The 14,315-nt window shown below is 40.8% G+C and overlaps 1 protein-coding gene across 2 annotated transcripts; it reads right to left on the bottom strand.

Annotated features, from left to right (window-relative positions):
* Positions 1–4,670: 4,670 nt before the first annotated feature.
* Positions 4,671–10,774, bottom strand: FAM170A (family with sequence similarity 170 member A). Of its 2 annotated transcripts, XR_004266108.1 has the most exons (5): positions 10,138–10,774; positions 7,679–7,819; positions 5,757–6,567; positions 5,403–5,461; positions 4,671–4,792 (listed from the first exon to the last, which is right to left on the bottom strand). XR_004266108.1 is itself a non-coding variant. In XM_032271571.1 (4 exons), the coding sequence occupies exons 1-4, from the start codon at positions 10,205–10,207 to the stop codon at positions 5,455–5,457; spliced, it is 1,029 nt and encodes a 342-aa protein (XP_032127462.1). In that variant the 5' UTR covers positions 10,208–10,774; the 3' UTR covers positions 4,671–5,454. The 2 variants fall into 2 exon arrangements, 1 of the variants encoding a protein (XP_032127462.1); XM_032271571.1 differs by having other exon boundaries at positions 4,671–5,461.
* Positions 10,775–14,315: the final 3,541 nt, after the last annotated feature.

Raw genomic sequence — 14,315 nt, forward strand, 5'->3', positions numbered from 1 at the left:
TGGAACCCATACCATTAAGCATTTTATGCCTGCAGAACAAGCAGGAACTATATTAGATCCTTCCTGTTGAACTCTCCATCTTTCAGGAACCTAAATCCTCCATGTATTCCAGCGAGACTTAGAAGATCATGTGGAAGATTTGGTGGGCCATGCCTGGGCCATCCCATTTATCCACACTCCCATTTATCTCTTCTATCAGAGAGCTCTGCCACATGGCCCCACCTAACTGTAAAAGAGGATAGGAAATACAGTTTTCGTAAATGCTCAGGAGGACAAGAAATGCAGATTTTATGAGCATACAGCAGTGTGACATATCACAGATGCCATATCAGTATAGTGTGCCCAACTAAAAGCAGCTTGAAATAGTAATGTTTCATAAAGTTCAGATTTGAGACGTAGGTGACTCAGTGACAATAGGTCCCTGAGTGGGATTTTCTGTAATTTTTGTGGCTATCCCCTTGTGTTTGAAAGACAGTTGTCATAGCTGTAGGCATTACACCTTCCACCATCTACCTTCAAAGACAAGAAGGAAGGAGTCAGGGTTTTTTACCATAAACCACTCCCTTTTTATCAAAGAGGAAAATATTTGCCAGAAGCTCCCCAGCAAACTTCCTCTTACTACTTATTTGGTAATAATCAATCACTAGAAAAGTGGAATGGAGCAATATAACCAGCTTCAATAAATCAAGATTCATCTCCTGAGGCTGTGCCCAATAAAGCTCAAAACCTGAACAAAATCAGAGTTCAGCTAGCAGGAAGCAGAGAGTGATATTAGGGAGGGAACTGATGGGAACCAACAGTCTACCAGAGACAGTAAGTGAAAAACACAGATGAAGAGGTGGAAATCCTTCCAAACCTCTCAGTCTTCGAAATAAGTGTAATGAGCTAAACTCACTTACTAAAAAGCAGATTCAATATTGTAAGTACGGCAAAACAGTTCTTAGACAAAAAGCTTATTAAATCGGACTAAATGGAATTTAAATCGAGGAAGTAATTAATAGAGAAAAAGTGGGAGAAAATATTTGACGATAAGAATATCCACCAAAAAAATGTACAAAACATTAATTTTCACATGACTTGTAACATAGTTTCAAAATAGATTTGCCAGCTCTGTACAAATATAAGGAGAAATGGACAAGTTCACAATCATTGTAAAATATTTCAGTCTATACCAGAAACTGGAAGATTAGACTTAAAAATAGTAAGGACAAAAAAAAATTTGAATAAAATAAAGGAACTTGATTAACAGATATGCATATGAACTTGAATCCAATAGAGAATACACATTATTTTCAAGTACATATGAAACACTTTTTAAATTGACTATATACCAGGTTACAATAAAATTTTAGCAACTTTAAAATATATTCCTATGTGATTCACAGATTAAAGAGAATATCAGAATAGAAATTATAAAACATTAAAAGTAAACAACAATGAAAGTATAACACAGCAAACTTGTGGGATACTAATAAAATGGCATTTCAGAAAATTTGCATAGCTTCACATGCAGTTAGTTAAAAATATAAATGATTAAAAATCAGTAAGTTAAGTGTTCAATAGATGCTAGAAAAAGAAAAAATTGAGTAAACCTATATAAAAAGGAAAGAATTAATAAAGGTATGTTTAGAAAATCTAAAAAAGGAAATAATACAAAATATCAAAACTACTAAAAGATTTTATTTTCAATTATTAAAGTAGCAAATCTCTGGCAACACTAATCAGGTGAACTAGGTGAGTAAATGCACAAATAAACAAATTATGAAACAAATGCAAACATAATTAAAATAGAGGATTTTTAAATCACAGACTACCATGACAAAACTATGGACTACTTTGTATTATTAAATGTAATTTGTAAAAATATAAATTTGTTTCAAGAAAATCTGAAAATTTTAAACAATAAATTGAAACAATAAGCAAAATTATTCTCACTCCTCTACCCAAGAAAAGAAAAATCCCAGTTCATAAGGCTTTTAAAGAAAAGCTTTACCAAAATTTCAAGGATTAAATGGGAGGAGAGGGGCCAAGATGGCCAACTACAAACAGCTGCAGTGGGTGGCGCCCATCAAGAAGAATCAAAACAGCATGTGAATCCCACACTGACTGGGTAAATAAAATGTAGTACATGTACATACCATAGAATACTGTGCAGCCATAAAAAGGAACAAGACCACGTCCTTTGCAGGGACATGCATGGAGCTGGGAGCCATCCTCAGCAAACTTACACAGAAACAGAAAACCTGACACTGCATGGTCTCAATTTTAAGTGGGAGTTGAGCAATGAGAACACATGAACACAGGGAGGGGAACAACACACCCTGGGGCCTGTCGGTGGGGTGGAGGGAGGGAGAGCATCAGGATAAATAGCTAATGCATTCGGGGCTTAATACCTAGGTGATGGGTTGATAGGTGCAGTAAACCACCATAGCACACGTTTACCTAGGTAACAAACCTGCACATCCTACACACGTATCCTGGAATTTTATTAAATTTTTTTTTTAAAAAAGAAGGATTAAATGAATCCCCATTCCATAGAAGCTCTTTTAGGGATGAGAGAGAGAGAAAAAAATCATGGCATAGGAGATAGTTAATTTTGTTTTTTTAAAAAAAAAAGAAAAAGAAAAACTGGACAATGATAATGTAAGAAAAAATTATGCCCTGATTTTATTTGTGAATAGTCATAGAAATCCTAAATTTCTTAATAGCAAAGTGAACTCAACAATTTAGTGAAAGAAAGTAATGGTAAAATGAGGTTTATTTCAGGGAGGTCAGGATGGTTCATCACCCAAAAACCTATGATGCATCACACAAAATTAACAACTAAAGGAATGAAAACATCTGAATAGATGCATCAAACCCACATAAAATTCAATACTCATTCTTACCATTTTTTAAAAACTTAAGTTATTTGTATGATCACTATTATTTTATATTGTACCAGAGGTCCTAGCCTGTTAACAGAAGAAAAATGCAAGTGCTGTCTAGAAATAAAAAGGAAAAAAATTAATTCTTTTTAGTTGTATTTAATATGCTTGAATATAGAAAAAGACAGAATACTACATAGAAATACTTATATCTGAAAAATTTCAAAAAGGTTGCTACATGTGAAATGAAAATTTAAAATATGCATCAATAATAACCAATTCTAAAATATAATAGAAAAAAATATATCATTCATGAGGAGAACGAAAAGAAAAGATATCTTGGACTACATTGAATAAAAATTGTATATAACATTTGTGGAGAAAAGCATTAATCATTAATCATTATGAGGAACAAAAATTAAAAAAAATGCCTGATTAAAGGAAGCAATATACCATGGCAATAACTACTAAACTGAAATATCTATATACTTTAGCATAGTAAGAATGTTTGGGTATATACATCCTCCAGAGAGACTCACACTGTATGGTAATAGAGGAAATTTGGATGCAACTAAAATTTCATCAAAAAGAGAATAAATAAAAAATTGGCAATTTTTTTTAGACAGTGTCTTGCTCTCTTGCCCAGGCTGGAGTGCAGTGGCACAATCTCAGCTCAGTGCAGCTCAGTGCAATCTCTGCCTCCTGGATTCAAGCGATCCTCCTGCCTCAGCCCCACTAGTAGCTGGGATTACAGGCATGCACCATCATGTCTGGCTAATTTTTGTGATTTTAGTAGAGACAGGTTTTCACCATGTTGGCCATGTCTCAAACGCCTGACCTCAAGGGATCCACCCGCCTTAGCCTCCCAAAGTGCTAGGATTACAGACATGAGCCACCACGCCCGGCATATTGACAGAATGAACTATAATACAGTAGTAAAAATTAGTTAACTATAGATATGTTTATGACAATGGATAATCTTAAAAACCTGTTTTTTAATAAAGACAAGTTGCAAAGGAATAATGAAGTACAATGCTATGTGAAACTTTTAAGATATTCAAAACATTTTATATATTTATGTAATAGTATAAGACATGCCCAGAAGCACTAAAAAAAAATACTCAAAATCCATATGTAAAGCAATGGAACAGGGGACTATGACTGTATTTGTAATCATTTTTACTTCAAAGCCAACTGAAGCAAACATGGAAAAATGCTAAGGTTAATAAAGCTGGATGATGGAAACGGTATGTAGCAGAGTTTGTCATGGTCTCATGTGAAATGTGGTATTCAGCCTTGGAAAAATTGTCACACAGAAGCCTAATCAATCCCAGGAGCTTGGGTATTGCTGCCTCTGGAAAAGGCTGGTAGAGATCTTCAGTGCTGGTATAAAACTTCATTCACAAACCACTAGAGTGACAGATGAAAATAGTGAGTAGGGCTGGGCACGATGGCTCATGCCTGTAATCCCACCACTTTGGGAGGCCGAGGCGGATGGATCGCTTAACTCAGGAGTTCGAGACCAGCCTGACCAACATGGTGAAAACTCGTCTCTACTAAAAAAATACAAAATTAGCTGGGTGTGGTGGTGCATGCCTGTAATCCTAGCTACTTAGGAGGCTGAGGCAGGAGAATCACTTGAACCCAAGAGGCGGGGGTTGCAGTGAGCCAAGATCACACCATTGCACTCCAACCTGGGAAACAAAAGCAAAACTCCATCTAAAAAAAAAAGAGAAAGAAAAAATGAAAAAAGAAAATGATGGATAGGTAGATTAATTTGTTAATTAAATAATATATCCAGGGAAGGTTTGAAACACAGCCTTTATTACATATGATGTTTACATGTTAGACTGAGTGCTGGTCCCTCAACTCCTTCATACCTTGGGCAGTCTGTCTGCTACTATCTCCATGGCTCTTTCTTCTCCCTGGAAGTGAAGAAAACAATTGAGGCAGAACAGGAAGAGGCAAGAAACAATATGAGCATTGCTAGTCAGTTACTCTTCACCTTTGTTTTAAAGCTCAGAGCAATGCATACCACAGTGAGTTCATTTCCAGATCAACTGCAGCAAAATGAAGGGTCTGAAACATTTCCAGGTCTCTTGGGATTGTATCAGGATCATGCTGTTACCTCTCCAAATTCCCCTTTTCCCCAAGGGCTATATCCATGGGCTGAGGTGAGTTCCCAGCTCAGGCCAAAGGCCCTCATACTCCATACCTCTGATCTTGCTGGCACCCTGGCCTTTCAGGCCAATCCTGGCCCTTGAGGTTACACTGAGCTTTATTTGTCTAGAAGAGCTCCAGGATTTCCTCTTAGAATTGAGGACAATCATGGAGACACTGAGAAAGTTCCAGTCAATGCTCTTTACCTCATCATCTAAGCAAATGGAGGACAATTCCTCCAGAAGCACTAGGAACATTACAAGTTGATACAGCTGCAGAGCCACCAGGTAACCCTGTGCAACCCTGCAGCTCCTTCCCTTGGATTCCTCTGGGTCTCACAACACCGCCTCAGAACACGCAAGTCTCAGGCCTTACCTCTTGCAAGAGAAGGCCACACCATCTTCCAGTATCTTCTGGCCCATAAGTCTCAGTTGCTGTGTGAAAATCAACCCAAAGAAAGACACTTCTTAGTTAATGCGATCTTTGAAATTCTCAGAACTTCCTGCAGGGGCTGGAAAGCTCAGGACAAATCCTGACTTACAATCAAGACTTTATTATATGCCTAGGCAAGAAACAGGAGCCCAGTTATGCCCCTCTCCATTGTTCCTTGAGCCAGTAAAGCTTCCAAATCTCCCTTGCAGAGACCTAAGCCTGAACTGGGGAGAGAGTACTGGCTCAGGGAAGCCATTGCTCCCTCAGCAGACCCAGCCCAACCCAGCTCTTGCTCACTTCCTGTCCTTTGGAATGTCCTTTGGAGAGTGAAACACACAGCCTGGACATTGGCTCCAGGATCTCCTCAGGCCATGGTCTTCCCCTGTGGGCTGCTCCTCCTCCTCCTTCTTTTCTTCTGGCTTCTCTTCCTCCTCCTCCTCCTCCTCCTCCTCCTCCTCAGGGTCATCCTCTTCCTCCTCCTCCTCCTCTTGGGTGCTCTCTGATTCCATGTTGCCTGTCAGCTGAGCCATGGTGAGATGAAAGACGTGGCAGCTGAAGCCCTCCCTGATCCCATACTGCACATGCTCCTGGAGGGCTTCCATGGTGGTGAACACCCGGCAGCAGGCCATGCACCTGAAGCCGTTCTCCATGGTCACCAGCCAGTCAGGTGTCTTGGCCCTGGGTCTCTCCTCAACAGCCGGTGAGCCTGGCAGGCTGTCTGACTCTGTCCTCTCCTCATGCTCTTTCTCCTCCCCACTGGGCTCACTGTCAGAAAGGAGGTTTCTGGTGGACACATCCGAGGGGGGAGTACCTACCCGCACAACCTCAGGAAGGGTCACTTCTTCCATCCTTGGCTGCTTTTCTAAAGACTCTGAAGTTTCCTCTGTCTCCCAGGAGACAGCTACACCTTTTTTCATTTGTACCTGCATATAGTATATTTTCATGCCCCTTTCCTCTTTGTTTACACACAGAGAGGACACACAGGTCTTATAGGATGAATGGGGCGACAAGGAGACATGTTGTGAGCAGGGAGGAGTCACTCCTCGTTCCTGAACTTGGGCTAGGGGTGATTGAAGCTGGGGGCTGTCTTGACGTATTCTGTGGATTCCTGGAAAAGGAAATTAGAAACATGAGCAGATGCACGGAGGATGCCAGAAGCTGGGGGAACATAAGTTTAATACGTGTGGTACAGAAGAGAGGGACTATGGTGTGATGCAGCTGTGTGGTGAGCTTGGTATTTGTCATTCATATTGTGAGGCAGTGATTCTAGCGTCAATTGTGTATAGGGATGTTGATGGGGTGTCTGTATCCAGGGGTGTGGAGTATGGTGGTAAGGACTGCAGCCTCTGTGGAATGTTGGCAGCATGTGTGTGCTATGAGGATGTGAGTTGGTGCCGTCATTGATGTGTTATTTGTGAAAGGTGGGAGGTGGTGTGGGAGAATGGCACTGCACATCATGCATTTGGGTTGTGTGTGTGCAGAGAGTGTGCCTGCAGAGAGAGTGGCTGTATGTGTGAGGTGTGTGGGCTAGAGAGTCCCGCTGCAGTGCTGGAGGCCTGCGCTGAGGAACTCTCTTCTCTGGAAGGCAAAGGCAGGACCCAGATAGTTTTGCTGAAGGTGCTTAATCTGGTCCTATGGCCCTACACAACAAGCACAAACATTTCTGACTTTTTCTGCTCCCTGACTGCACACCAGGGCTCATGCTCTCCTACACTGAGTTCATATCCATGCTTTTCTAACAGCTGTGTCACCTTGCCCAGACACTTCTGCAGAGCTCTGATCACATCTCACTGCCCTGAGTTTCTTCTCAGCCTCATGCTTGGATCTATGAACCTCCTGCTTTCTACCCAAAGAGCCCTGCACCCAAAAAGTCCCATGCCTAAGGAGCCCTGCACCCAATGAGCCCAGTATTCAAAAAGTCCCACACCCATAGCACCCTGCATCCAGAGTCCCATGCTCAAGGAACCCCATACCCAGAGAGTCTCACATCCAAGGAGACCCACACCCAAAGAGTCTCACAACTAAGGAGCCCCAAACCCACAGAGCCCCACTCCTAAAGGGTCTTACACCCAAGCAGCACTGCAACCAAAGAATCTCATGCCCAAAGAGCCCTGTACCCAAAGAGCCCCAGTCCCAAGGAGCACCACACTCAAAGATTTTCATGTCCAATGAACCCCGCAGCCAAGGAGCCTCATGCCTAAGGAACCCTGCACCCTTACCACCATGGATGAGCTTGCGTGAAGAAGAAATGCAGGAGAAGTATTCAGAGGTAGAGGAGACTTCTCCTACCCCTTGGCTCCAGCCTTTGGCCACTCCACTGGATCCAGACAGCAGGACATCCTTTTTGGACTTTGACATTCCTGAGAAAGGTATGAAGTACACAGAGACATGGTGGATGAGGAATGTTTGTACATCATTTATCCATCCAACAAATATTTACTGAGTGGCTGACATATGTCAGGTGTGGTGAACACACATGGTTTATGAAACTGGCTTCTGGTAGATACTCCAGTATTTAATTACCATCAACAGGTATTTTGTAATGTATTTTTAGGAATGTATGCCTGTGTGGTAACTATGAATATGTCTAAAGTGTAACAGTGACGCATATCAGATAGCCTTTGATATGTGTAGGTTCGTGTGGGTATACTGTACAAACGTGTCTGTGTCTATGGAGTTTGTGTGCATAGTTTGTGTTTACAACCCTGGAATTCTGCAATATGTAACTCTTCCTGATTATATGATGTGGCTTATATTTATAATGTATATTAATTCATTCATCTGGCAATATTTGATGAACAGCTACCATGTATCAGACACCAGTCCACTCTTCTAGACTCTAGGAATACTTAACAAAACAGTCCTTCTTCTAAGTGGACCTTCCATTCTAGACAGGGAAGACAGACACTAAGCAGAAATCTTAAGTATGTAACAGGTCAGCTCATTATGAGTATATAAGGGTTCCCAGATTTAGCAAAAACAGCTGATGCCAAGTTAAATTTGAATTTTGGATAAATTACAAATAATTTTTTAGTGTAAGTATGTCCCTTCAATATTTGTCATCCTTATTTCCTAGTGTCAGTATATTCTGTACCATATTTGGGACACACTCATACCGAAAAAATCATTGGCGGTTTATCTGAAATTCCAGTTTAACTGGACATCCTGTATTTCATCTGGCAACCCTAATAAGAGGATGGTGGTGAATCTTTGTTTTGTTGTGGTCTGTGGCAAAGTGGGCCTAGCACTGCTATGCAGTATGTTACAGATATGGTATATACGATGTGTGGGGCTCTTAAAGAGGTATTTAGAGATAGTTTAAGGTAGCTGTTTTTATGTGAGAATTGAGGAGACACACACACACAAACACACACACCACACCACACATGAAATCTCTGTAGGAAGAAAGGACTGTCACACACATGGGTTGTGTGAGTATGTAATAGAGGAATGGTGTATATATAACTATATGCACTGTGTGTGGAGGCGTGTGACTTTTTTCCGGTATCAGAGGATATATGGGTATATGAGTGACTGTCTCCTGGAATACCCTGAACAAAAATTCAGTATACACTGTTATGTGTATTGAGTGCTGCCCAGGCCCAGGCATGGTGACAGGAAGCTCGCCCTGCAGAACCCACCACAGCACTCCCATTATCCCCAATCCTTCCGCTACACACACACACACACACACACACACACACAAACACACACACACAGAGAGAGAGAGAGAGAGAAAATTCTGAAATGTAAGGGTAGCTGAAGGAGAGGAAAACCATTGCCTTCCCCTTACTGTCCCAACCCCCTCCTCTCCAGGTCTACTCTCTATGCCTCCGCTCCGGGCTCAACCTACAGTCCTTACGACCTTGGGCCTCATAGGCCTGCTGAGCTCTTAATTGCAGCAGAAGCCTCCAGGGCCATCCGGGGCAGGCTCCTTTCTGCTCTGCTCCTTCATGTGACCATCTCCCTGTCAGAACAAAGGGCTTGTTTACATTTAATACATGCCATTATCATGCCTCCTGAGAAATAAACTGACAGCGCTCTAAGGCCCCTCCCCTGTGCTTCATTTCCTCTGGGAAGTCCCACACTCTGGATTCACAAACTCTATTGGATTAATGGGTTAATTCTTCCTGCTGAAGGAATCAAACCTCCCTGGTTTCAGTATGATGCCATCCCTAAACAAGTGTTTAATCTACTTTCCAACAAGCATTTCATTTCTCAAGATATTTTTCAACAAGGCTTTAACTCATTGGGCTATTCTTTCATTTCTGCTAAAAGGGGCAGTGCAACTCATAGATTTCTACGAGAACCTTTCCGCCCCCAACTCAGTCACCCCAGGGAAAGAACAAATAGACTAAGAGAGAGAGACTCAGGCTGCATCACTGGGTCTTTGTAAGTGGGTCCCCCACCCCGGCCGCGCCTGCCTGGAGACTGACGTAGCTCCAGGTACAGAAGTTCTCAGACGAGCAAAGCTGGCCTTCCGTGTGCAAGCGGCATCTGGACTTCCTGTGCCACCTCACAGCCGGTACCCTCAAGATGGATGTGCCGGCGTCAGCCCGGAGCCAGGTCTCCCCCTCCCTGCTGCATAGGTGGTACATTCTCCTCAGTGCCTCCTCCCCAAAGGCGGCTCAGGCTGGCCAATGACGCTTGTGCCCCAGACGGTTGGCCCCGCACGTACCTCCTCCCTTCTCAGCGGTTTTCTGGGACTCTTCATTTTCCAAATGTTTCCTCTTCTGTCGCCGTTTCATGGAATCAGCTAGAAGAGTTTCTAGAAGATGCTTAATGTCCAGCTCCCCCTTTTTCCTGTAGATTGGCCTTTCTTGACTCTCAGGATATTCATTTAAAAGATTCAGTACGAATAAAAGTAGTTTTGTCTCCTAAACAGCTGAAGAACTCAGACCGCTTAGGGAACGAGCAGCACTGCCCCGTGCTCGCTACACAGCGGGGCTGTTAAGGGTCAAAGGTCACCAGTCCCTCAGCAGATTCTCTGACCTCAATGATGACATCACAGCGTTCAGTGGACCTACGTCCAACACAGTGGATGCAACTGCACAGACCTCGTTTTCAAGAACAATTCCTTTTTTCTAGTGGAAGTTCTCTAATGAATTCAAGTCTCCCGTATTTCAAATGTGGCAGAATATTTTGAGATGTTAACATGTTTCTGTTTAGTTTTTTTCCTTTCTCCTTTTTTTTCACCCTTTCCCTTTCGGACTCAAGCAGGTAGCAGGCCTTGTGTTCATTGCTCAGAGGAGGGTATGGCAGGGCTGAAAGCAGCAATAGCATGCAATCATCTTGACTTTTCTTTGTTTTTCTTTTCTTTTCTTTTTTTTTTCTTTTTGCGATAGGGTCTCCCTCTGTTGCCCAGGCTGGAGTGCAGTGGTGTGATCATAGGTTACTTCAGCCTCAACCTCTTGGGTTCAAGTGATCCTCACACCTCAGCTTCCGGAATAGCTGGGACCACAAGGATGAGCTACCACACCTGGATGATTTTTATTTTTATTTTTATTTATTTATTTTTTTTTTTGAGAAACAGAGTCTCAATGTTGCCCAGGTTAGTCTTGAACTCCCAGCCTCAAGCTATCCTCCTGCCTCAGCCTCCCAAAGTGCTGGGATTACAGGCACGAGCCACCACACGCCACCTGACTTTTATTTCCAAAACCTCAAACTCTATGTAGAAAAGAGGAAAGTTAGCAGAAAAAAAATAGAAGCAGGATTTTTTAAATTAGTCCTGCCCTTCTTACTCTACCACAGTGTTAAGAGGTACTAATTAGGTCAGGGAGAGATCTTCAAACTATGGATTTTAGAGGAGCCCTCTAAAATGTGGCTGGAGAGGTATTGTGGCAAAAACTTCAAGAAAGGCTGGCTATATTATGCGTACAAGCAGGATCATGGAGATAGGTCTCACATATGGCATAGAGGCCACACCAACTAAAGACGTTCTGGCAACAGAGCTGATGGGCATCTAAACTTCAGCTGTATGCTCCAATAAACAGAGAGTATGCTCTCAGCCCACCCTCAAAACCTCAGCCTTGTATGATTTCCAAATAGGTAGAGGTGGAAATCCAAACAGGACATCAGCAGAACCAAGGCTCAAATTACAAATTAAGTGAAGTTATGTATGAAAATTGCATACTATTTCCTGCACATCTCTGCTCATGGGCTGAAATGTATACCAGTTATAAGTGGCAACCCATCTGGATCTTTCTGATTCCAATCTAAAATTAGAGACGCCTCATTTGGGGCAGTGGCCCCCATCCAGTGGGACTATTAGTTAACAAGTATGAGGGGAACTTCCAGAAGTCACTGCATTAAAAAAGTATTAGAAATACCCAGAGGACCAAAGTGGGCCCAAATTTGAAAGGGCACTGCAGACTGTCCCCAGGCAGAAGGAGAATGAAGATAGGGCAAATGTAGTCTTGTAAAAAACTAAATCTCCCAGTTTCTTAAAGAATTCCTAAATAAAAAGGGCCAAAGAGCAATTTTTTTGTGGTAGAAATTTTCAGACTAGAGATAATTATAAAATAAGAATGCAGCTTCATGTTCACATAATCCAGTTTCAAGAGTTATCAATATCCTGCCATTCTTGTTCCATCTACCAAACACATACTTTTAGTCTTTTGTTCATTTCTTTTTATTTAGGTGTTTGATACAGAGGAGTGGGAGACTTGGCTGTATTTTAAAGCAAATTCCAGACATTATGTCATTTCTCCTTGAATGCAGCAGTGTGTACCTCCAAAGATATGAACTTTTAAAACATAAGAGAAATATCATTATCTCACCAAACAAATTTAACCATAATTCTTTTATATAATTTGATAACCAAGCCATACTCAATTTCTTCCAACTATGCTAAAATATCTTTGTATAACTGTATCATGGAGATCAAGATCCAAACAAAGTCCACGCATTGTGATTGGTTGATACATCATTTAGTCTACAACAGTTCTCTCTCCCTTTTTATGGCATTTACTACCTGTCGAAAAAAACTAAAAACTAAGTACTTTATCTTCTAGAATTTCCCACAGTTTGGAAATGGTTAATTATATTCTTGTGATATTATCTAAGATGTTCCCCTATCAGCTGTATTGCCTTGTAAACAGGTACTTAGGTCTAGAGAACTGATTAGATTTAGATTCAGGGACATGTGAAGCTTGGAGAGTTTTGCATGAGAAATTACATTTTAGAAGATCAATCTGGTAATTGTGTGGAGAACAGACTTTTAGAAGGCAAAGGCAGAATTATAGAGAACAGGGGGCCTATTACAATAATCCAAGAGAGGTTTGGATCACAATGTTAGTTGTGAAAATAATAGATAATGGTCATCCTCTGGATGTATTTTGAAGTAAGAGGCAACAGAATTTGCTGAAAGATCAGATATTTTCCAGAAGCTAGGCTTCTGGACTCCTTTATCTGGTACCCCACCAAATGAGCCCATTCTACATCTACCCCTGAAGTTGTAGCCTGGGGAACATGTGAGAACACTAGATCAAAGGAGCCTCCTCTTGCAGAGACAAAGATGACTGCTTGTTCCTCCCTTGGACCTCCCCCTCTGGCTTTCCTCTGTTACTCTGACTTCCCCCACCACCAATTTCATCATCAAAATTACACATCATGACCAATTACACACCAGGACCAAATGTTTAAAGAAGAATCAACATTAACTCTACACAATCTCTTCCAGAAAAAAAGGCAGAGAGATGATTTCTGAACTCATTTTATGAAGCTAATAATACCCTGATACCAAATCAGACAAAGATAGCACCAAAAAAGATCCTTGAAAAGTCAGGGAATAAATGTTCACCAGGTGACCAAATATGACATATGAGTAGGAGTCACAGTCCCAGAAGATACACCCCAAATTTTTTACTTTTATTACCTCTGAGTTAAAAAGGAAAATGAGAGAAACAAGTGTAGAAGATAATGAAAGAGAACTCTACTCTGTATATTTCATACTCTGGATTGTTAGAATTCTATAACAAAAATGTCCCAACATATAATTTGTGTAATTAAAAATATACACATATTAAGAACAAACCAGGGAGTCTGACACTCCTAGCAAACTGACAACATCAAGAATGAAGCAGAAGATACCCTTACAGACAATGCAGTCATCAAAAAAAAAAAAAAAAAAATAGCAAGGGAACACTACAAACAACTCTATGGACATGAATTTGACAACTTGGATGAAATGAACCAATTCCTCAAAAAACACAAACTGCTACAACTTACCCAATATGAAATAAGTAAATGACATGCCCTGTAACTATAAAGGAAATTGAATTTGTATGTTAAACTCCCAAAAAAAGAAATCTCCATGACTACATGTTTTCACTGGACAATTCTGTCAAATGTTTAAAGAAGAATTAACATTAATTCCATACAATTAGTTGTGAAAATAATGGATAATGGTCATCCTCTGGATGTATTTTGAAGTAAGAGGCAACAGAATTTGCTGAAAGATCAGATATTTCCAGAAAAAAGGGAACAGAGATGATTTCTCAATTTATTTTATGAAGCTAGTAAAACCCTGATACCAAATCAGACAAAGATAGCACAGAAAAGAAAACTACATACCAATATTAGTAATAAATATAGATACGAAATTTGTAATAAAAGATTAGAAAATAGAATTCAGCAATACGTATAAAGAATTACACACCATGACCAAGTGGGGTCTATTCCAAGGATACAAGACTGATTCAACATTCAAAATTCAATCAATATAAGCCACTATATTTATAGGCTGAAAAAGTAAAAATGCATAGGCTAAAGAAGAAAAGAAAATCAACTGATGCAAAAAAATTTTTAAGCATTTTAAAATATTCATTCTAGCTGGGTTGGTGTGGTACTTCTATA

This window comes from Sapajus apella, unplaced genomic scaffold, assembly GCF_009761245.1.
Source record: "Sapajus apella isolate SASKATOON/1434 unplaced genomic scaffold, GSC_monkey_1.0 scaffold1, whole genome shotgun sequence".
Classification (NCBI taxonomy): domain Eukaryota; kingdom Metazoa; phylum Chordata; class Mammalia; order Primates; family Cebidae; genus Sapajus; species Sapajus apella.

Coding starts and splice junctions, on each gene's coding strand:
- FAM170A (XM_032271571.1), bottom strand. CDS start 10,207: ATGAAACGGCGACAGAAGAGGAAACATTTGGAAAATGAAGAGTCCCAG. Junction 7,820..10,137: donor AACCGCTGAGAAGGGAGGAG/GTACGTGCGGGG, acceptor TACCTTTCTCAG/GAATGTCAAAGTCCAAAAAG. Junction 6,568..7,678: donor ACGCAAGCTCATCCATGGTG/GTAAGGGTGCAG, acceptor TTCCTTTTCCAG/GAATCCACAGAATACGTCAA.